Source organism: Fundulus heteroclitus, chromosome 3, assembly GCF_011125445.2.
Source record: "Fundulus heteroclitus isolate FHET01 chromosome 3, MU-UCD_Fhet_4.1, whole genome shotgun sequence".
NCBI classification, from domain to species: Eukaryota; Metazoa; Chordata; class Actinopteri; order Cyprinodontiformes; family Fundulidae; genus Fundulus; species Fundulus heteroclitus.
In genome coordinates, this window is record NC_046363.1 from 22,464,689 (window position 1) to 22,487,057 (window position 22,369).

At 39.0% G+C, this 22,369-nt stretch overlaps 2 protein-coding genes across 2 annotated transcripts; both read left to right on the forward strand.

Annotated features, from left to right (window-relative positions):
- Positions 1-575: 575 nt before the first annotated feature.
- Positions 576-1,594, forward strand: fabp4b (fatty acid binding protein 4b). The gene is made up of 4 exons (XM_012862602.3): positions 576-716; positions 811-986; positions 1,078-1,179; positions 1,434-1,594. Exons 1-4 carry the CDS (start codon positions 644-646, stop codon positions 1,482-1,484), a joined length of 402 nt encoding a protein of 133 aa, XP_012718056.2. The 5' UTR covers positions 576-643; the 3' UTR covers positions 1,485-1,594.
- A 6,353-nt stretch (positions 1,595-7,947) lies between these two features.
- On the forward strand, positions 7,948-13,126 carry LOC105926394 (protein FAM8A1). The gene is made up of 5 exons (XM_012862699.3): positions 7,948-8,432; positions 9,829-9,949; positions 10,762-10,885; positions 10,993-11,132; positions 11,747-13,126. The coding sequence occupies exons 1-5, from the start codon at positions 7,949-7,951 to the stop codon at positions 11,889-11,891; spliced, it is 1,014 nt and encodes a 337-aa protein (XP_012718153.3). The 5' UTR covers position 7,948; the 3' UTR covers positions 11,892-13,126.
- The last annotated feature ends 9,243 nt before the right edge of the window (positions 13,127-22,369 follow it).

The following is a 22,369-nucleotide window of genomic DNA, read 5'->3' on the forward strand; positions in this document are numbered from 1 at the left end:
AGACCACATATCTACAAACGTTTTATTAAAACTATACTATTATACTATAAAATTAGGTTTGACGGCTTCAACATAAATCACAATGTTAAAGCGTTTAAAATCAAATAAAATTATTTCAAGTTTACTGAGGTCATGGGTTACCTACCGCCTTCTGAAACATTATCTTTTTTTTAGAGAGCCAATTAAAAACAAAAACAAAAGAAAAAGGAAAGAAAAGGAAAAAAAAAAACGAATAAACTCTTTTTCTATAATATTTTACATGAAAATAACCAAAATGCCATACAATTTATTTGACAGTTACAAACTCTATAAGGGAAAGAGTGCATGCACACATCTTTCCCTTCATGCAGTCAGACAAAAATCAAGTGGTCTTTTTTACATAATTTTCTGACCACTTCATCAATGCTGAAAGCCAGTAAACCCAGAGCTGTAATCCAAACCGATCATCACATGATATACAAGAAAAAAAAAAGCCATGCCTCCTTATCCGGCCATTTCCAAGGCAACAGTAAGACCTGCTGCTGATTGGTGGATGGGAGTTATCCCCGCAGTAATTGTGGCTTGAAATAAAGTCTGTCACATCGCCTGTGTGCGCTTTAAGACCGTGGAGCGTTTGGTGTGACTGAGTTCCTTCTCTGGCATCATGATCGACCCATTTGTTGGAACGTGGTCTTTAGATACCAGCGAAAACTTTGATGAATACCTGAAAGAAGTCGGTGAGTGTTTCTTTTATAGTGAATCTGACGTGGGGTGGGCCCTTTGTAGTTCTGACTTACCATTGCGTTTATCTTTTAAATAAAATGCCTACAGGTGTTAACGCTCTCAAGCGGGGGGTGGCCACTGCCTCCAGCCCTGATGTGGTGATCAGCAAGGCCGATGATGGGTTCATTTCCATGAAGGCTGGCAACATTATGACGCCGCACAAGATCAAGTTCAAACTGAACGAGGAGTTTGATGAGACCACAATAGATGGCCGCAAAGCAAGGGTTAGTTATTGTATCATTAACGCGTATCATCCCATTTACGATCCAAAGTAAGCCTCCACGTTTACATTCGTGTGTTTTTATTCCCAATAAGTCCACCTTCACCATAGAGAATGGCAAACTTGTGCAGAAACAGTCCTGGGACGGTAAGACTACAACCCTGGTGAGAGAGATTAAAGAGGGAAAACTTAGAGTGGTGAGTAAAATACTTTATTAACTTCTATACTTTTATTTAACTTGTACGTCTTTTAAACCATCGCATTTACAAAAACAACAACAAAAAAACAACAACATTGTTACCCATTAAAACCTACAGCAACTTTTAATATATTTGCCCTAGTAATGAAATGGGTTGGGTTTTGTCTCCAGCATTATTTTTTAAATTGTTAAGTATTATAAAGCTGTTGTACACCAATTTTAAGATGACTAATTGGTTTCTTGTCTCAACAGGAATGTACCATGGGCGACATTACTTCGGTTAGGGTCTATAAAAAAAAGTGAAATAACCTCCGTCTGACAACATTAAGACACATGCATTGAATTTTTTGAAGAGCTGGTGTGATGTGATGCTACTTTCTGTTCAATTTTAATAAAAATCAGTTCAACCATGACTCATACTTTCTTTGGTTTCAAATGCATAACTGTATATATCTGTACAACTCTGAGGCACAACTGTGGGTGGCGGTTACCTTCTGCTCCCTCTGGACAATTATTATTATTATTATTATTATTATTATTATTATTATTATTATTATTATTATTATTATTATATTTTTTATTCTGAGGTTATAAACCTACTTATAGTGATTTGAACTGGGATGACTTCTAAGCCTGATCATGGCTTTGGGACCTTAATGTCTCTCTTTGGTTCATGTCCTTGGCACCATGCCTGTGCCAAGGACATGAATATTTTTAAATCAATAAAAGTATTTCAAATGTGTTAAATAAAATGCTTAAATTTGCAGTAGGTAAGTTTTGTACAAATGCAATTTTACACATTTGTTAAAACTGTCACTATGTTCTGACAGTAAAATATGAGACATAATCTATGGAAAAGAAATCCAGCTTCTCTGGTTCCTCTCTGTAGTCCTACTGCCTTTTGCAGAAATCCACTGCTCCCGGGCAGAAACAACCAATCAGAGTCAGGAAGAATGTCTGGCTCTAGTTGCTAGCAGTGTCATTCACTATGTGCTGTCCATGGCTTTGCAGCAATCCTGCATAATGAGCATGTATGAAGCGACAGTGGAGAGAAAAACTCTCCCTTTAACGGGAAGGAAAAACATCCAGCAGAACCAGGCTCAGTGTGAACGGTCATCTGCCTCGACCGACTGGGGTTAGAGAAGACAGAGCAGAGACACAAAAAGCACAGAAGCACACATTGATCCAGGAATCCTTTCTATGTTATATGGTAATAGCAAATGATCTGTCTGCCTTGGATGATGTCACAGCTAACAGAATGCCAGACCAAGTGTACCTACTATGAAGAGAAAAATGACAGAGAACAAAAAGTTAAAAATTGAAATAACAAAAAACAATCCAAATTGGAGAACAACAGGAGAACTCAGCAGAGTAAGAACAATAGACCCTGATGTCCTCCAGCAGCCTAAGCCTACAGCAGCAAAACTATATAGATAGCTCAGGGTAACCTAAGCCACTCTAACTATAAGCTTTGTCAAAAAGGAAAGTTTTAAGCTTAGTCTTAAGTTAAAAGTAGTAGTTGTCTGCCTAGTGTGCTGTTTTTTTTTTTTTTTTTTTTTTTTTTTTTTGATAAATTGCAGACAAACAACCTGCTTTACAGGAAAACTGCCAATTTCTTGAGTGGCACCTACTCAGAAAACAAAGCCATTAGGGCAGCATGGCCAACTCCACTATAGGGAGGGCTGTAGCACAGCAGAGAGCAAGGGGGAAGGACTTGTAAGGCCTGTAAGGTGAGCTGGTTCAAATTTTTTAGGCTAAGACCACAGTTGTTGCAAAACTCCCTTCTGCTGCTTTAATGCAAAATGCATTAAGGGTTGCTGTGATGCATTAAGAGTGAATTGGTTTTGATTAGGGTTCTGTAAAACTAGATCGACACATTAATCCACATCGGGCTGCCGTTCGATGCTGGAATCAAGGCTGTCGTTGAGCAATAATAAGGGCAGTGATTGTGGGGGGGGGCATACTGAGCATATTTTGTCAAAGTGCACTTCTATTGGAGGTTTGTTATAAATTCACAAGATACAGCCTTTGCACCTAATAAGCTTTTTTGGAAACCCTATTACTTTGGATTAAGCTTTGTGTGGGGGTGCAGACTTCCTTTGAATTGGTTTTACCCTCTTAAGCACAATCACACTATCAGCTGATGAATTCCTGTATTGTTCTAAATCCACTTATCCACTCCTTTGGTTAGAAAAGAATGTGTAGTAAAGAGGTGGTAACTACTATAGTAAATGTAAATGTACGTTTACCTTGTAGAAAGGGTCAGCCTTAGCATTTTGGGGATCATAACGAGTATTAAAGTACATCGGACGTTACATTAATCTTTTAAGGTTCGCATTCGGTCCAGTTTTCTTTCAAGATTGCTCCGTTATTATTGTCGCTCCTCCATCCATCTTCCCATCAACCAACACCAGCTTCCCAGTTCCTGCTGAAAGAAAAGCACAACCACAGCATTACTCCACCGTGTTTCCCCGTGAGGATGGATGCTTACAGTGGTGTGCAGTTTGTTTTCTGCTAAGCATCGTTCTTCCCTCTAGGTCGAAAGTTACATTTTGGTCTCATCAGATTAGATTCCACATGTTGGCGGTGTTCCCTGCTTGGCTCGTGTCACACATTAAAAAAAAGTCTTCTTTTTGCTATTATTGTTGGCCAAAGGGGACCAGATTACTTTCTCTGAAATCTTAACAAACTTTCTTTCTTTTTTTACTTGTCAGTTTTCTGCCAGACTTTTAGAGCACATAGTCCATTAGATAGTCCTTTTCGAGGTTAAATAGAATCCAGCACCGGGTGCGATGAGCAGACATAAACAGACGCGGCGCCATCTACCAGCAGTATTTTAGAACTATCATAACGCAGATTTGTTTCCAAATCATTTGTAAATGATGCCGGACTGAGCCTAACCCTCTACAATGCCTTGCAGTAAAACAGCAGCTCGCCGTGATCAAACACCAACCGTTATTAATTAAATACACCAATCTACAGCAACTTTAAAAGCCTCATATCAGAACATTTCCTCACGTCAATCAACTCTGTGGTTACATCTGAGCGATCGGCAGGTTTAGAGTCCGCTTCTGTCAACAAACTTTATTCCGAGAAATTTTCCAGCCTTTTCCCTCTTGGAATCATATATTATTTGCATTATATTTTTTCCCCCCACTGGATCTTGGACCATTCTTCATTGTTTCGCTCGGAGATGCTAATAGCCGTTAGCTGATTTCTTGTTTTAACCCCTGCTGTGCATGCGCAGTGTCGTACTTCCATCGTTATTATAAATAAACACGAAAGGCTTTACTTACAAACAAATTGAGTAAAAAAAAACAACAAAATAACAACTAATACGCCAGCAGGACGAAATAATCTTTCATAGAAACTTTGTATGTAACCAGAGTGAGCTACTGACGTATAAATAAAAAAGTCAAATAACATAGCTATGCACCTTCAAATCTATTGCAATAGCATTTGTGAAAAAAAGTTTTACATTCACATGCCTTTTGGGCAATGCTGAATGGATCGGCGCTGTATTCAGAGCTTTGAATGCAGAGTATAAAGTGTTCTCGTTGCAACCTTGATTCTACTGCTGCTGTCCTGGTGCATTTTGTTACATCACGACCACCAGGCTAATATAGATGTCCCTCGCAGGAACAGGATGTCCAGCATGCGTCCACCATCGATTCGAAGCTTCATCGCTTTGGCCCTTATGCCCTGAATGTGTGCAATTCTGTGATCACCATATAGGGAACAATCTGAACACTGAATCTGGATCAGTGTGAGCTACTGAGTTGTAGATGCAGGCAGATCTTTCAACAAGTTCATGAACAGACCAGGACAACTTCTTTTGAAGGCTCTCAATCAAGAACTTTTGTCCGACCACTGGCAAGGAATTAAGCTTTTGGCCAAATCTGTTTCGACGGGGGTATAATAATCCCCTGGCCAGTGCTAGACTGTAATAAGTGTTCCTGGTTTAACCCTTAACTGGAAAGGAACATTTAAATACATTTGAAAATGAGTTAATTGCCATTTTCTGATGTATCTAGGCAAAAATGACACATTTTCATGATTTTTTTTTAATTATTTTTTTTACATAGGACCTTTATTTTTTATTCAGTTTCTATCCTGTCGTCCGTTAAAGGTCAGCAGGACATCCTTACAAGAATCCGTGGAACAAATTGGAAAACATTCTAAACCAGGGGTGTCCAAAAATTTCGCCATGTGGGCCAAAATTGGATGTCAAATGTACCCGAAAGGCCAAAATCTCTCTCTCTCTCTCTCTCTCTCTCTCTCTCTCTCTCTCTCTCTCTCTCTCTCTCTCTCTCTCTCTCTATATATATATATATATATATATATATATATATATATATATATAATATATATATATATATATATATATATATACATTGTATTTACATGTCTATGAAGGTTTAAGTCTGCGTCCATCAATACTCCCAGATTTCGTGCTTGATCGGTGGTTGCTAGTTGCTGAAGCTGTGTGCTAACACTTAATCGCTCTTCTATTGGTCTAAAAATTATAACTTCAGTTTTGTTTTTATTCAACTGATTTTTTCAGAGCTTATTATTCCGTTTACTTATATATCAAATCAATTTTACACATTGAAATACATTGAAACCCTATTAATCCATTCTGCCCCCCCCCCAAAAAAAACACAACTTGTTTTACATTTTCTGAATGAGGAACATTTTTTTGTAAATATGAATCTTGCATAAAAAACACAATACAACAGAATGTAGTGAAATAAACAGCTTTTGTTAAGTACAGTTCAGTATAATGCGCAGCACTGGAGAAGATGCTGACAAAGGTGGACCTTAAATTTTAGATTATCACTATGGAAAACTGAGGCTTTTATATTGAATATTATATGTTATTTTACTGTTAAAAGGCTATATACTTAATTTTCTAAAACTGGTTTAGTTCCAGCCATATTGTCCTGCCCAGGGCTGCAACGATCTGTGTGTAAAATATGAAGCCTTTTATTTTGTAGAGTATAATTAGGTCTTATTTTGAAAGTCCAGCATAGATGTCTAGAAGTGGCTAAGATCCATTAATAATATAGAATTTGCTTTCTCAATCTATGTATATCTTTTAGGGTTTCCTTGACGGATTTTATGATCTTTATTTTGAAAGTAATAATGACTAAAACTGTGGAGCTCTGTTTACCTACGTGGAACTTCCCATCTTGTACATCAGACAAGTAGGCTATATGGATCAAACTATTTGCAGAATAGTATTGTTTATTTTCAATGCAGAGCAAAAAGTCACAAAAAGTAAAATAATTGAAAAAAAATTTAAAAGTTGAAAGCACCAAAAGATATAGCAGTATTGTCCTGAACGAGCTGAACGTTTTGATGCACAATTCTTTAACTCGGCTGATGTGAAACTAGTTAAGCGCCCAAAAAAAAAAAAAAAAAACGTAGAAAGAAAAAACAATGATCCTTTACATTTCCAGGATTAAAGGACTAATGTCTCAGCAGGATCTGGAAAAAGTAATCCGTGCGTTTATTTTTAGTCGATTTGATCACTGCGACGGTGTTTTCACAGGTCTGCCTAAAAAGTGGATCAGACAGCTTCAGCTGATCCAGAACGCTGCTGCCCGCGTCCTCACTAAGACTAAGAAAGTAGAGCACATCACCCCAGTTCTAAAGTCCTTACACTGACTCCCTGTATCTCAGAGAATAGACTTTAAAATCCTTCTGTTAGTCTATAAATCACTGAATGGCTTAGCACCTAAATACATTACAGACTTGTTATCAGTGTATCAACCCTCCAGACCACTAAGGTCTTCTGGCTCCAGCCTTCTCTGCATACCTAGAACCAGAACCAAACATGGAGAAGCAGCATTTAGTTCCTATGCTCCACTTATCTGGAACAAACTTCCAGAAAACTGTAAAAGTTTGGAAAGCCTTAGTTCTTTTAAATCAAGATTAAAAACAGATTAAAAATAGGTTTAGGATTGCTTTCGACTGTTCTAGTTAAACTGTTTTACTAAAACATCATTAGTTCAACTTTGTAGTCCAACAGTTTTTAATGTTTGCTTTTAGTTTATATTCTCCCATGTCCTTTTTTTCTACATTTCATTCCTATTTGCTTTTATTTTCCTATATTTTAATCATGTAAAGCACTTTGCATTGTCTCTGTACTGAAATGTGCTACACAAATAAACTTGCCTTTTTGTTGTTGTTGATAAAACGGGATTCAATATAGTTTTGCTTACAATGATTGATGGAACAGCGACACTGGTGATATTGTTTGAAAAAAATCTGATTAATCTAATTTCCCCAATGGATGAAGATACTAAAATTAAAGAATCCTTGGACTGTCTAAATATTTTCTCTGTGATAGTTCACAACTGCAATAAAACATTTATTTATTTCATTTTTTTTACACACATTTAGCTGCAGGGTTGTCTAGTAGTTTCTTACTTTACAATCTTCATGGTGAAATTTAAAACTCTGATTTTCATTGTGGGTTCCATCCTGCAGAAATGCTGACATCTTGTGACAGACTCCTGTACTCCCGAGTAAAGATTGGATTGTACCACAGCACTGACGTGGGGAGTGTTAGAGTCTACTTTTAATTAGAAATTTTGTTTTTTTCTGAGAATGTATTCTTAATTAAATAACAACAAACAAAAAAGCACGAAAAAAATGCAGCTTTTTCCACTTAGCATGAATATCCAATAAAGACTGATATCATCATAACTATAATTTTAACTTCTTCAGGATGGACTCACCCGAGCTTACGTACGTACGTCATGCTTCGCTTTTTAAACATGGCCGACCAAGAAAACAGAATCATGGAAGTGGACAAGGGGAAGCATAAACCTTTCGTTGAACAAGTCAAGGCGCTGCTGGACGACTCTACCAGCAGAACAGAGAAGCGGAGGCGTCCAGGGGGTAGCAGCCAGTCCGCCGACGGCTGCTCTACGGCGGAGTACTGTGAGAAGCTGCAGGCATGGATGTGGCAGTACTACACTGGATATGTGAACTGGCAAAGCTGGCTGTTAGCTTCAGCTATGGCCGTCCCTCCCTGTTTACAGCCACTTGGCGGAACGTCCACTGCGCTTGTCTTTAACCCCCAGACCTGGCACAATGCTCCCTTCGGCCTCCCGTCGTCGCCGTACCCACATACGGTCAATTCCCCGAGCAGCCGAGCGGGAGAAGCGGCCGTCGGGGCCCCAGCGGCCGCCCAGCAGCAGCAACAGCCGCAGCGGGACCATGGAAACGCGCCCAGACAGGGTAAAGGCCGCCATTGTTTACAGGTCACTTTTCGCAATGTACAGGTGACATCAAGGGCAACGTTGTGCTTTGCTTTTGAGATAATGGATTATTTTAAAACAACACCAGCCTAAAATGTGGCAGAAAATATAAAAACCACGATAATTTGTGAGGCCAACAGTAAAAACAATCGGGTTAAATCATTATTAAAGCTATTAAAGTAAATGTCAAGTTGCTAAATGATAAATCCAAACTATCCAGCTCAGCTAGAACTAAAAATTAATGAATAACATTTTTTTTTATTTAAGTGATAGTTTTGAATGTGATTATTTGTCTAAAGCAGTTTTATTTTTTGGCAGCCCTCTTCCAGTTAAGTCCACCCGTGTTAACAGCACCACTGATATCTTTTCAATCCTCTCCATGCTCGATCATTTGTGGATTTTTGCATGATCACAACTTGGAATACATTTTAGTCGACAATAACTTCATAACAATAATATTAATCATATGTATTGTCATTGCAACACAGGTTACAGTGAAATTTGTTCTCTGCGTTTAACCCATCCCCAGGGGAGCACTGGGGTTGCTCAGGGTGCACAGAGTGGCAGTCTGTGGGAGTTGAACCCAGAACCTCTGCCACCAGGCACAGCAGCAGTCGAGATAAAGGGAAAAAAAATATTTTAATCGCAGTTTTACTACTTGGTATCCATTACCTGTACGATTCCATTTTTTTATCCTTATTTTAAAAGGTGAAAAACAGTAGTAACACTTTGCTAAAATGCACTCCTGCTGCATAAAGGTTTAGGGCTCAAGGAACATTAAAAAGCAATGCGAGAGTCTAGAACAGCAATGGATACATTATGCCACAAAAAAGATGTCCAGATTTATTTTTGGTGATTGTTTAACCGACTCTAATCCAAGATTCAACATAGTCTCGTTGATCACGCTTCTAATCGTCAACGTTCACAAACTATTTTAAGACTTGTTTGGGCTTTGTTAATCTTTACATATTTTTTTTTGTCACAGCTTGGGACCATTTGTAAAATTTCAATTTTGTAGTGATTTTTTTATTTTTTTATTTTTATTTTTTTTTATAGTAGCTGTGAAAATATGTCACCAAGTAAAGTCAACGCTTTTGTTACTGAGATTGCTGCACTATTAGGAATACATAATGGACATAGTCCCTACTAAGAGATTTTGTTAGTAAGATCACCTTAAAGTGTCCTTCAAAACTCAAGGACTTTCTTGAAAGTGTAAGCGTTCATTGAAGCCTATTACAGAGGTAAATAGTAGTACAACTTTTGCAGCAGATTACAAAGGAGTTCCTTTTATGTTTTTCTGAATAGCATAGAAATTAAAAAGTGATGTTCCTTTTACTGATGCGAGTCTTCACATTTTCACGCCTTCCTCTCTCCAGGTCGGGAGTACAGCATTCCTTCACCGCTCCAAAGACTTATGGCAGAGATGGTGGATTTCTTCATACTGTTTTTCATCAAAGCAACCATAATCATCAGTATAATGCACCTAAGTGGAATTAAGTGAGTTAATTTTGTTCAACCAGTAACGAGGCGACAGATTCCTTATCCCACTAGGAGAGTCAAATGTCTACAATTGCAAAAGCGTTTGTCATATTACAACCGCCGACGTTTCTCGTTTGTGATTTTATGTGATAGACCCGCACAAAGTAGCACATGATCATGGGGCGGACGGAAAATTAGACTTATTGGAAAAGTGGAAGAATGCAACCCTGTGTAAGCAGAGACCGTGGTCAGATGGGGCAAAAATTAAACATATAAAAGAACCAACACTGCAAAGCACTTTGTAACACGCCACGGTATAACACGGTGGTGGAAGAATCATGCTGTGGGGACGCTTTTTATCTTTCAGCAGGCCCTGGGAAGCTGGTCAGAGTTGATGGATGAAGCTAAATGCAGCAAAGTACATACCTAAAGCTAATGAGAATCTGTGATGAGACTTGGAAAAGTGATGACCACAGTTTGTCGTCCAGTCTGACTCTTAGTTTGGGCTGTTTAGTAGAGATGAGTCGGCAAAGATTTCAGCCTAAATGGGCAAAGCTGATGGAGGCGTACCCCACAAGCCCTGCATCCGTGACTACAGGAACAGATGCTTCCACAGAGTCTTGACACAGTGGGCGGAATGCAAATGCACGCCAGTTTTCCAAAAAAAAAAAAAAAAGAAGTATCCTAAACACTAATGTTCAACTTTATGTTGGTCTATCATGTAACGATACACTGGGGATTCGTTGCTGTAGTCTCATAAATAACAAGAAAAAGGTTCTCTGAGTGGAAAAACTTCAGTTGTTTGCATCTGGATCCTGTTTGCTTCTCAGGGATGTTTCCAAGTTCGCCATGCACTTCATCGTGGAGGAGATAGATGAAGACACGTCGATGGAGGAGCTGCAGAAAATGATGCTCGTTGCCCTCGTGTATCGGATATTAGTTTGTTTTTACGAGGTGAGGAGCTGTGGTGCGATACGAAAAAGCCTCTCGAACGCCTCCTGCATTAGCGGCGAGTCGCGGACATGACATGACGGAGACGCATTTCTCCTTTCTGCATTCAGATCGTGTGCATCTGGGGAGCCGGAGGCGCCACTCCGGGGAAATTCCTCATCGGACTCAGGGTCGTTACATGCGACTCTTCAGTTCTGGTTCAGCCCGATAGGGTGCTCGTAGTGCCGGCAACGAACGTCTCCCTATCTGCGTAAGCAGCATCTTTAACCCATCTTGGTACCACTTTATATTAAGGCTCTCCTTTATAGATGGCTAATAAATAGTTTATAGATATGTCTGATGATACCTGTAAACACTCTATAACTCACAAGCATTATACTGCATTAATTAAGGGCAAAGAAGAGACAAAACTGACTGGTTTGTGCTTATAAGGTAGTAACTTTGTCTGAAATGTTTAATATAAGCGCCTCTAGATGAAATATATAGTTGAACAGGCTAGGCTCAGTATTTGATAAGGAAACAGTCAGTTTTATGCTTTACTAATCCTTAATTAATGCATAATAAACACTTATGAGTTATACAATGTGTACAGAATAATTGATACACCTATAAACCATTTATTAGCCATCTGTAAGGGGAGGCCTATTGTAAAGTGGTACATATATATATATATATATATATATATATATATATATATATATATATATATATATATATATATATATATATATATATATATATATATATATATATATATATATATATATATATATATATATATATATATATATATATTAGTTTTTCTTCTTAAAGCTGTCCCAGCTCAGCCTCAGATTGACCTTGTCCTCCCGTCTTGCTCTACAGGTCCACCGTCCGAGCCTTGAACAAGAACTTCTCCATCGCCTTCTTTTTCCCGGCGTTCATCACGCTCCTCTTCTTCCAACACAACCGAACTGTCTACGATATGGTCGCCGGCACCATAGTCGTCAAGCGCTCCAGAGTCAGATGACGCTAAAGCCGATGAGGGCGGGGGAGTTAAAGTGACTCTGACCAGGAAAACGAAGAGCGCCCGCCAACCCGCGCCGCGGCCATGAACAGACGAGTCAGCACAGCGGCGCGGTCTGAAAGACTTCACTTTGAGCCGTTTAGGGTTCAGCCAGCTCGCTGTGTTTCTGCATGAAGGTGCCGCGTTCAGTGTCTGTTCCTTGCCAAATGTTTGCTGCTTTATACACAGGAGGAATGAAGGTAGATCTACACTTTTATTGGTAAACACGAGCTTTGCCTTGTTTAAAATTCCCTCCGCGTTAGGAGTGAATGCCACGTCTGGGTCAGCGTTTGAACGGCTGATCAAGCGTTGCATCGTCGTACCTCAGTATCTGTTGGCATCACGGCTCTGTTTCCAAAAGCCAATAGGGAGATTTAAAAAGAAAAAAAAATGTAAATAAAATAACTAATTTAAACCCTTTAACCACCTGGAAACGTACCCAATAAATTCACATTTATTCTACTTTTGAATCTGAAAGAACTTTATGGTAATTGGGGGGGAAAAAAAGGAAAGGATGGAGCAGAAGGTATTTTTATTTCTGTATTTCACTGTCCTGGTATTTCATATACTTTAAGAGCATTGCTAAAAAAGGATTAAAAACGTAATATTCATTATCAGTTTATGACTTGTATGGAATTTAAACCTGCCTGATGGTTTTGAGCTTTAATAATAGTCAATGAGGCCAATTGTTATGCGTTCACGTATTAAATTAAACGGTTTTGGAAGTGTTTTGAGGTGGTGGAGCGATTCCTGCTAAGGTATCCAGTCTGTGAAATGCACTGCCTCTCTGTATTAATGATCTCCTTTGCATATTCACATTGGTAAGGGATGGTCCAGCGTTCCCCACCATCCAAATTGAAGCCCAACTTGCATTTTTAAGGCAAAAAGAAATGCCCCAGGTAGTATTTAAATGTTATGTCAATGTTAAGTCAATGCCAGGGATTGTACAGATTTATTTCAGCAGTTCTTCGGTCCGACTGTGGGAGCGACACACTGTGTTTACTTTGCAATTAAAACAACAACTCTGGTTTAACGGCACATGGCCAATGTATTGAATGAAAAATGAGTCACCTCAGCGTATCTGAGCAGTCTTTGCTCTGACAGCATGTATTCGACGACGAAGCAGCTGAGGTGCGACACATTTTGTGCAACTAAGAATTTTTTGCATTTATTAAAGTTAAATATGATTACCCTCAGTTCCACATGTTTCTGTGAATTCTTTGTTTTGCTGTGTGTCAGCTATTTAACTATAAAATATTCACATCTTCCTGCATTATTCTGACACCTTTTAGCACGGATGTGTAAAACGGCTTTACAAAATCCGTCTTTATTTGACGTGGCTCCCGCAGAAAAACCTAATAGCTGAGATAATTTATTGAGAAAAGTTGATTTTCAAGATTTTCTTTCTCTCTCACAAATCACTGGTACCCCAAATACAGGCACCCTTCATAAAAACACTAAAGTAAATGTAACTTAAGCATTGTTTTATTATGTTTTTAGGGCTCTGGAGTCCTAAAGGCTGGATACAGTTTTCCAGGTCTAGATAACTGGAAAAAAATGGTATGCCAAAATATTTACATTTCCAGTCTTTAAAATCTAAGGACAGAAAAAAATAATTTCAATAAAATGTAAGGCTTTCATTTATATTTTAATTAAATCCGTTTAACAGATGAGGCTTGAATTTTACTCGAGCTTTCTGAGTTTCTAAGAACCCAAATTTAAACCATTGGGTTACATCGCCTTAACAATGCTTGTTTTGATGGCTATAGGCGTTTGGAAGCTGAGGACACTAATTGTTAAGGCTTTGTAGCAGGCAGCTCAGTCTGGTACTCACATACACACTTTTACTACAAAGCTACGCCATGGTTATGTATTTAAGCATTGTCTTACTGAAATATCCAGGGATTTGACTGAAAAAAAAAAAAAAACGCTAGGATGGCAGCATATATTACTTTATTTTGAGCTTTGCCCTGACAACCATCTGGATTTTCCTTTTTCCCTTTGGCCAGGAGGACACAACGTCTATTATTTCCAAAAACAATTTGAAATGTGCCATCTTCAGACCGTATCGCAGTTTTTCTTTTTTACATTGGTAATTATCGCACCGTTTCTGGCCTTTTGACGACGCCTTATTCTTCATATCATACTCCAAAAAGTAGGTCTTGAGTAACACTCCTGCATGTTTAAAGGCTTTGCTGTGTATGATCCAGCTTATATAGAAGAATATTAGGTCCTTTGCAAAAACAATAAAATATGTTTTAAAAAAGATGTTTGCTCCATCAAGGAATACTAATGATATGCTATTCAAAAAAATTTGAATTTCTTTGCCTATGCAAATTCTCAGTTATCCGGGTCATCGCAACCGCACACAGGCTTAAATTGGAGGCAACCGGACTTTTGCTCAGAACGTTTGCTCTTTAATTTCTTTGTGGAAAACAAGAGAACAAATTTGTATAGACCAGGATTTCCTTAAGAAAATGAGAAAAAGCACTACAGTAAAACCTTGAGCGAAGACATGAGAGATGAACTATTATGGTTCAGGTGGTCCATGCAAATTTTGCCAAAGCCTCATCCAGAGCAGCTTTGATAGAACTGTTGTCAACAAGATGTCATTTAGGTAGGAAGCAGGGATAAAACAGCTTCAGGTATGCCACACTACACAACCATGGGACCAGCAAAACATGGCAACATGTCATGCTTTTTAAAGACTTTGTGGCCTCTATTCAAAGCTCCAAAGAGAGAAAGGTGGAAAACACACAGCAAAGGTTACTATGGTAAAGAGACAATTCCTGGACTGCTGTTCTATTGATGCAGTGGACCCTGTATGTAAAAGCTACAAACCTTTTGAAAAAAAAATTATAGCATTTTGATAACAGAAGATTTCACTTTCTAGCAGAATCTATGAAAAGCTGCTGTAACAAGATGATCTTTTGCAGCTGGATTTACAGTGGAGATCAATGCTGAGGCAGAGTTCAGTGGAAGCAGCAAGTCTTTAGTTTTTCCTAGTTGTTCCTGGACAATTAGCAGCAGGTCCAGCCTTCCAACAAAAATCCACCCTCCCTGAGTAGTGGCAACCTTAAATAGTCTCAACTTTTTTAAGGACTAAACCATCCCAGTGTATTCGTTTTCTATGCTCCGTAAACGGCAGCGCCTTGGAAAAGCCAGCATGGCCTCAGTGAACCTGCCTCCCATGGGTTGTACTGAATAAAGCCGTTCAGTTCAATTATCTATTCACAGCTGAGTTTACCAAATCCCACCATCCATTAATATACACATGCATTTTAAAGAATAAAAATGTACAATTTCACCATTTACTATCATTTTGTATTTCAACCTTGCAACTCAGCTCCATTATGAAAACACCAAACAAAGACCCACGTACAGCAACATGCTAATTGTTACAATGCTCCATAAATATACACCAAATATAATACATATACAATAAATCAATAAATCCTTCTGTGCAAACTTGTGATTGATGCGCAAATCTAAGCTTAAAATGGAGTGCTGAAAAAGTTGCTAGTTTGAGATGATGTGTTGTGAAAATGTCTTACTATTTTATGTTTTAAACTCCTTAACTCCAGCTGTTTACTTCTATACTAAACAGGAGGTGTCCAAAGTGTGTGGCCTTCTGTGGGATTCTGCGTGACCTGTCGTTAGCAGGGTTTTTTTTCTTTTTTGATGGGAAAATGTTACTGACAAATTAAAATTTTAAGATGGAAAATGTTAGGTACAACATAAAATATTCCTGTTTTATCAACAGTTGATAAAAAGGATCCAGCAGCTTTTACTCAAAAGCATACTTAGCTGCGCCCCACATTTAACAACCGTTTTCTAAAAGCTGCCCATATCCCGTTTTTCTTGATAGGAACAGACAGATAAGTAATTTAGACCAGCAAATAAACAAATGCTTCAAAACAACTTGAGGAAATACTATTCCTTTCTTTTATTATAGCAAAATGTGCAAAACCCTTTTTATGTTTTGTATCTATAATGATTTACAGATGTATCTACGTTTTTTTTTTGTTTCATTAAAACTGTTTTTTAGTTACAAATGTTCTGAATTTATGTCGCCGCTGAGCACTTTCACCTAGATGATTTAGTCTTACTTTGTACATTTTTGTAAGTCAGGTAATTGTGTTATAAATGCATAAATCGCTGCATCACTATAGGATCCATGCACACATTTCTTTATAAAAAACGACTGAAGCCAGACTTAGTTGTTCATTTCTTTGTACTAGTGCTCCATCTAGTGTACGTTCACTATGCACACAGTTAAATTTGTCATGCGTCGATGCATTTTAGAGAACAAGTTCACTGCGGCTGCAGCATCTATGTTCAATTTCAGGCCGAAACATGTGCATGCATGGATTCATTTTTTGATAGCTGATGACATGACATTCGTTTTTTTAAACCACGTTTTAGAGCAGCTGCCTTTAAGATTCATTTCCCCAACATTTCTGAGTTTTCTGAGGTGTTGCATGTCCTATACTGGAATGAGGCTAAAGGAAGCCTGAGCTGGTGGGAAGCTTTGACATGGTGACTGTGTTAGGCTCTCCAAGTGGCAGCTTCAGATGACAGCCACAGATGGTGTATGCCAGATTACAGTGACCCCCCCCCCCCCCCCACCACCACCCCCTTCCTCCCTGGCAGGCATCATGCCACAGGAACTGGTTTATTATAACCCACAAACAAGCAGATCCTTCCTCAGGACTGGGTAATGTGGGTAAACCAACTTGCACAGCTGGGAATTGATGAAGAATTGAGAGCTGAAGCAGATTTTTTTTCTTTAAAATCTGTTCTGCTTCCAAAAAAGAGATTATGGGCTCATTATTTAAGAGATGTAGAGGAAAAAAAATGTGCTTTTCTATTATCTACTTCATCTTTAATTACCATGCGTTCCCAAAGAAAAGAAGCTGCAGCTGTGTGCAAACGTCGGTATAATTCTCCAACTTCCTCCTCTACATGTCATTCTGGTGTCCGATGCCTCGCTCGAAAAAATCCCACTCGCTTGCTGCCACATGGTCTGCCATACGGTGTGGAGCTGATGCAGTGTCCAGCCTGAGCTCCTGCCACGCTTTGTGCCTCTTCTTTAACAAGGGGAGTCATCTGCCAGCAGCATGGAGGGCTGACAGCTTCCTCTGACAGCCATGTGTAGGACACAGGGGGGGGGGGGGGGGGGGGGGGGGGGGGTGATGGAAACAGTCTGGCCTCAACTGGACTAAAATATTCTCTGTGAGAGAGGATGTTTTTACCATCAAAGTCATTATTTCCTCATCAGGTTTTTTCCTAAAATTAACAGGTGGGTGCTGCTTCCCACACAGCAGCAGCAGCAGCGACGGCAGCAGAATCCAGGTGTTTTTGAAGTGGTGCATGGAAAGGTGACGTGGGCGGAAACACTGCCTGTAGTCGCCGCCGTCGCCGCTGCTGCTGCTTGTTGCTCGCTCAGTGTGTCTGTGCCTGTCGGTGTTCCTCTCAAGTGGAGTCAGCAACGACAGGCTGGCTGAGTCCTGCCTGAGAGGAAGGAGCCGGTGATAAAGAGTAGACCTGCTCACTGGAATATTTCCACATTTTGTCACAAACTACGGGGTCATTTTGGGAGTTTACATATTAGATGAACACAAATCAGTTTGTTTAATGTAAAGTGAAGTAAAACTGCACAAGGTTTTCCTCTTTTTAAACAAATTTAAAAAGAGTAGCTTTTCATTTGACTCTGATACCCCAAAATAAGATTCTGAGGAAACAATGGCATGAAACTGAATCTGTATGAACAGAGTTTATTCTGTACGTGCCTCATAGGTTTGGAAATGTGTACAATTTTATGGAGAGTTTGGTTACAGAACAGTATCGCTGGCTTTGAGCCTGAACAGCTCAGGGAGCGACGTTCAGTCCAGCTCGCGAAAATTTAATAATTTCCCACAGTTAGCACCATTTTCAAATGAAATCAGTAGAAAAAGACCTTCAGTCATAACTGCAGTATTAAAAACCTAAGGGTTATAATGCAGCAACTCAGACACTCTTGTAACTCCACACAAGGAAGTTTTTTTTTTAAAGTATGTCTTAACTGCATGCATAAGGAAACCACATGCCACAAGCACTTTGTAACATCTTGTTACTGAACAGTGCTTTTTAAATAAACTTGCCTTGCCTATTGGCTCATACTAAGTAGGGTCATTTTTAGCCGGCCCTCTGGTTTATCTGTTTAACTTGTTTCTAACTTCTGCGTTTTCTTGGACTAACAACTTTGTAGCCTAGATTAATATTCAACAGGACAGCATAAAATGAGGAGCGGTGTCTGCCTGAGAGTTTCTACCTTTTTAAAAGTAGAAGTTAAAAGTATTAGGCCAACAGATAAACTGAGACTGAACTTCCTGCTTACCTTCACAATAAGAGTCTCAAGTTCTTCCAAAACCACATTTTTAAAAACAGTAAAACTGCTTTCAGTGCATTGTGGGTTTGCTCTGCAGACTTTAATTTGTCCATAATGTCATTTAACGACGGATAATTTTGAAGTTTGTCAACAAATACAAAATAATATTCCCACCACTGCGGTCCCTACCAATAATCGTAATATTGAGTTTGATAATTACATTGCTCCGATGTCTTCATTGTTAGTGAATTAACCTGTGTTAATATTTTTATGCATTTTCAAAACACATTTGAAATAATAACAATAATATTTGGGCCCATTATCACAGTGCTGACAGTAGTCATGACTGTACATTTTCACATCGTGGCATGCCTGGGAAAGAGATAAAGAGCAAACTTACCAACACAGGATCTAAACTGACTGGCGGGAGCAAGGAGAGCGTTTACTCTCAGTGAAGAGTCAACTCTGGAGGAGCTGCAGAGATCCACAGCTCAGGAGGGAGACTCTGTTGGTAGGACAACTACTATATGTGAACTCTAAAAATCGGGTCTCTTTGGGGGAATAGCAAAAGTAAAGTTATTGTTGAAAGAAAGCCACTGGAGGTGTTGTTTCCAATCAGCCCCAAGTCATCCAGCTGCTGCGATTAGCAGGTGGAAGGAGGTGCGTAGGTCTGATGAGTCCGAAAGGAAAATGTCTGGCCTGCATGCAAAATGCTACGTTAGGTAGAAAACTAATACTGCACATCAGTACGAGCACACCATTCCCAAGGGGATCAAAGTGGTGGCAGCGTCCTACTGCAGGGATGCTTTTCTTCTGCAGGAGCAAGGAAGATTCTCCAGAGTTGGTGTGAAGATGGATGGTGGTATGTACAGGACAAAAACAAACAAACAAACAAGCAAAAAACATGGACACAGGTTGGTTTTCTTGTAGACAACAACACTAGACACACAGTCAGAGCTCCAATGGGTTAGGGTTAATGTTAAAGTATATTCATACAGAATGACCCAGACCCAAACCCTACTGAGCATTTAAAATGTTTACAGACAGACAATCTCCATCCAACGTGACTGAGCTTTGGCTATTTACCACAGAAGAAGGGACAAAAATACCAGATGTGCGAAGCATGAAAATTCCAGAAAAGACTTGAAGCTGTAATTGCAACAAGGTAACGCTTTTCAGATCTTCATTTGTAAAGCTGTTTGAGAAGCAAGAATAACTTTCCTTCCACTTCACATTCATGCCTTACTTTATGTTGGTCCATCGCATAAAATCCTTGTGAAATACATTAACATCAATGGTTGTAATGTGACAAAATGTACAAGGCACTGTACAACAAATTTGTAAACAACAGGACATTTATTTTTTTGTTGCTGTTATTCGATCCCAATCAAGGAATTTAAGGATCATTGAAAGCTTGAGCATATTTCCGTTCAGTAACTTTCTTAAAAATAAAAAAAAGAGGACAGTCCACAAACTTTTTACTCCCCTATATGGCAATTTCTGACGAATCTAATAATCTCTGTGACAAGAGGAGAGCCATTAAACACAATTTTTAGACAGAACAACATTGCCTGCGCTCTAGTTCACTTTGCTGTTTTAAAAATAGATGTGGATATGAGGTGGGTGCACGCTGGATGAATGATGTAGAGGCACAAAGAGGGACTAAGTGAAAGCATTAAAGTGTGGCAGCACATTTATACCATTTTCCATGCCATAACAATAGGTTTCTGGCTGTTTTTTTGTACATTGAATTTTCGCTTTGAGGCAGTGACTAGTGTGAGTTGTCAAGACAACCGTGGATGCTGCATTAGCTGTAGAGAAGTCCAACACTCACTATTCATATGGCATTATTTCAGTTTTTAATGAAGCAAAGCCATGAGCAGACTTCGGTGCATGTTTGATCCAAAAGACAAGTTACAGAGGATAAAAAAGCTACAAGTGAGCCCTGATTAAATCTAAAAATACGGCTCTATGCTTTTTTCGATGGGTTTCTGTACCTCTAATGTTTTTCAATCACCATTTATGTTCTCACTTCAGAAGTGGTTTTATTGCTTGTAGCTACAAAGGTCAGTCTTTGGGGAATGTATTGATATTTTTTTAACTTATGGCAGTGCTTAGGTAAAAAGTAGAATTTAGCAAATCCTTATCTCTTGGATGAGAAAGAACAGGATTCTTCATTCTTGGGGACATTCACCTTTTCCCCTCCAGTCAAATTATTTTCCAGATGTCCAAAGAAATCAGAAGAAATAACTGTGCTTCAGTCTTCTGTGATTCATCCACTGTACTTCTTGTTGAATTTCACTCTTTGGTCCATCTGTTTTTCTGGCCAGAGGAGACCTCTTTGTCACCATCCTTGTCACAAAGGCATTCATCTGCAATCCTATGCGCCACCTCCTGCCAGTAATGAGGAAGTGCATTTATGAAGCAAGAATTGGTTTCTATGCTTGGATGTCCCGAAACCTTTTTCATAGAAACCAAACCTGGAATCCTTGATGATCCAGTAACTTCTTTGCATGTGAGGTTGTATGCACATGGATAATGGCATCATGCTTTTCTTTAAATGTGACCGTTGCTAACACAAATGTTAAATGGGCTGAATTCATACAGTGCTTTTCTAGTCTGACCACTCAAGTTCTTTTCACTGGAGTCACCTTCACCCTAGCCTCGTGAGACCATCCTGATCTCGCGAGCTTTCAAGGTTTCACTCGCAGATCAGTCTGGCTACTCTCCGTTAAAGAAAATTTGGAGCCGTTCACCAAACGAACGTCCAATCAGCGTTGGCTTTGAGGCGGGTTGAGGTGTGACGCAACGGGAAGCGCGACAGTTCAGTCTAAAGAACATGGCGGCTTCAGCCGATGAAACTAGCGTTAGCGTGGCTATCGAGCAAGTTTTATCGGAATTACAGAGTATTTCTTTGCTGAGCTAACGAGCCTTTACCTGCAGCAGCAAGAGTAGCTTGGCTTGTGGTTGTGTTTTCGTCGTCGCTCGTAACAGAGCGACGACGAATCTGATTGGTTTATTTGGCCCGTCTATCACCAACATAGGCCAATCAGCTAACCAGTATTTTCGCCCCTTCCCAAAATTACTTCAACGGAAGGTTTCCAGATGGATATGCGGAGCAAATCTATCTGGCGGAGTCAGGTAACCTTCACCCAGTTGCATTCAGAAATACGCACATATTCATGGGCAATTAACCCAAAGTTTCCAAAGACGTGAGAAGGGAGGAAGCTGGAATCTAAATAAGATTTTTACATTAACTGATGCAATAGTTCCCTTTGATGCCCTGAAATCCAATGCAACTAATTTGCTGAAGATCTCTTGTTTTCAGTTTACCAAAAAACATCTATCTATCTATCTATCTATCTATCTATCTATCTATCTATCTATCTATCTATCTATCTATCTATCTATCTATCTATCTATCTATCTATCTATCTATCTATCTATCTATCTATCTATCTATCTATCTATCTATCTATCTATCTATCTATCTATCATGTGTGCCTCTCGCCCATTGAGATAGGCTGGAGATAGGCACAAGCACCCCTCGTAACCCCACAAGGGATAGGTGTGTTAGAAAATGGATGTATATATATATATATATATATATATATATATATATATATATATATTAGAACATGGGTTCCAGTGAAGCTACTGTGGGGTTGCTCAAGCTGGTCAGAGTTGATGGGAAGGTGGATGCGGATACTTACAAAATGACCCTTGGAGAAAACCTGCAAAGGACTGAGACAGAGGTGCATGTTCAAACGCAACAATGACACAAATTATAAACTAAACAAACAAACAAACAAAAATTGCACACTGATAAAAAATAATTTGCATCACTGACTAACCTTTTGCCCACAACAGTAGTTATTACTACTACATATACTAAGGATAGTGTATAGTATATGAATTATATAAGTATATTAAAGTAAATGTATGATTTTGTCAGTAAAATGTTTTGACATAGATCAATAATTTAAAACTGTTTTTCACATATACTGTTACATTTATCCTGCACAGTTCAACTGAGACACAAAGAGTGTATTATTCGGCTTCAGCATTCACC

What these genes read in the sequence shown, in the direction of transcription:
- fabp4b (XM_012862602.3), top strand. Translation starts at nt 644, where the DNA reads ATGATCGACCCATTTGTTGGAACGTGGTCTTTAGATACCAGCGAAAAC. An exon ending in TAGATGGCCGCAAAGCAAGG is followed by an intron (nt 987 to 1,077) that starts GTTAGTTATTGT and finishes ATTCCCAATAAG; the next exon opens with TCCACCTTCACCATAGAGAA. An exon ending in AAGAGGGAAAACTTAGAGTG is followed by an intron (nt 1,180 to 1,433) that starts GTGAGTAAAATA and finishes TTGTCTCAACAG; the next exon opens with GAATGTACCATGGGCGACAT.
- LOC105926394 (XM_012862699.3), top strand. Translation starts at nt 7,949, where the DNA reads ATGCTTCGCTTTTTAAACATGGCCGACCAAGAAAACAGAATCATGGAA. An exon ending in TATTAGTTTGTTTTTACGAG is followed by an intron (nt 10,886 to 10,992) that starts GTGAGGAGCTGT and finishes TTCTGCATTCAG; the next exon opens with ATCGTGTGCATCTGGGGAGC. An exon ending in ACGAACGTCTCCCTATCTGC is followed by an intron (nt 11,133 to 11,746) that starts GTAAGCAGCATC and finishes CTTGCTCTACAG; the next exon opens with GTCCACCGTCCGAGCCTTGA.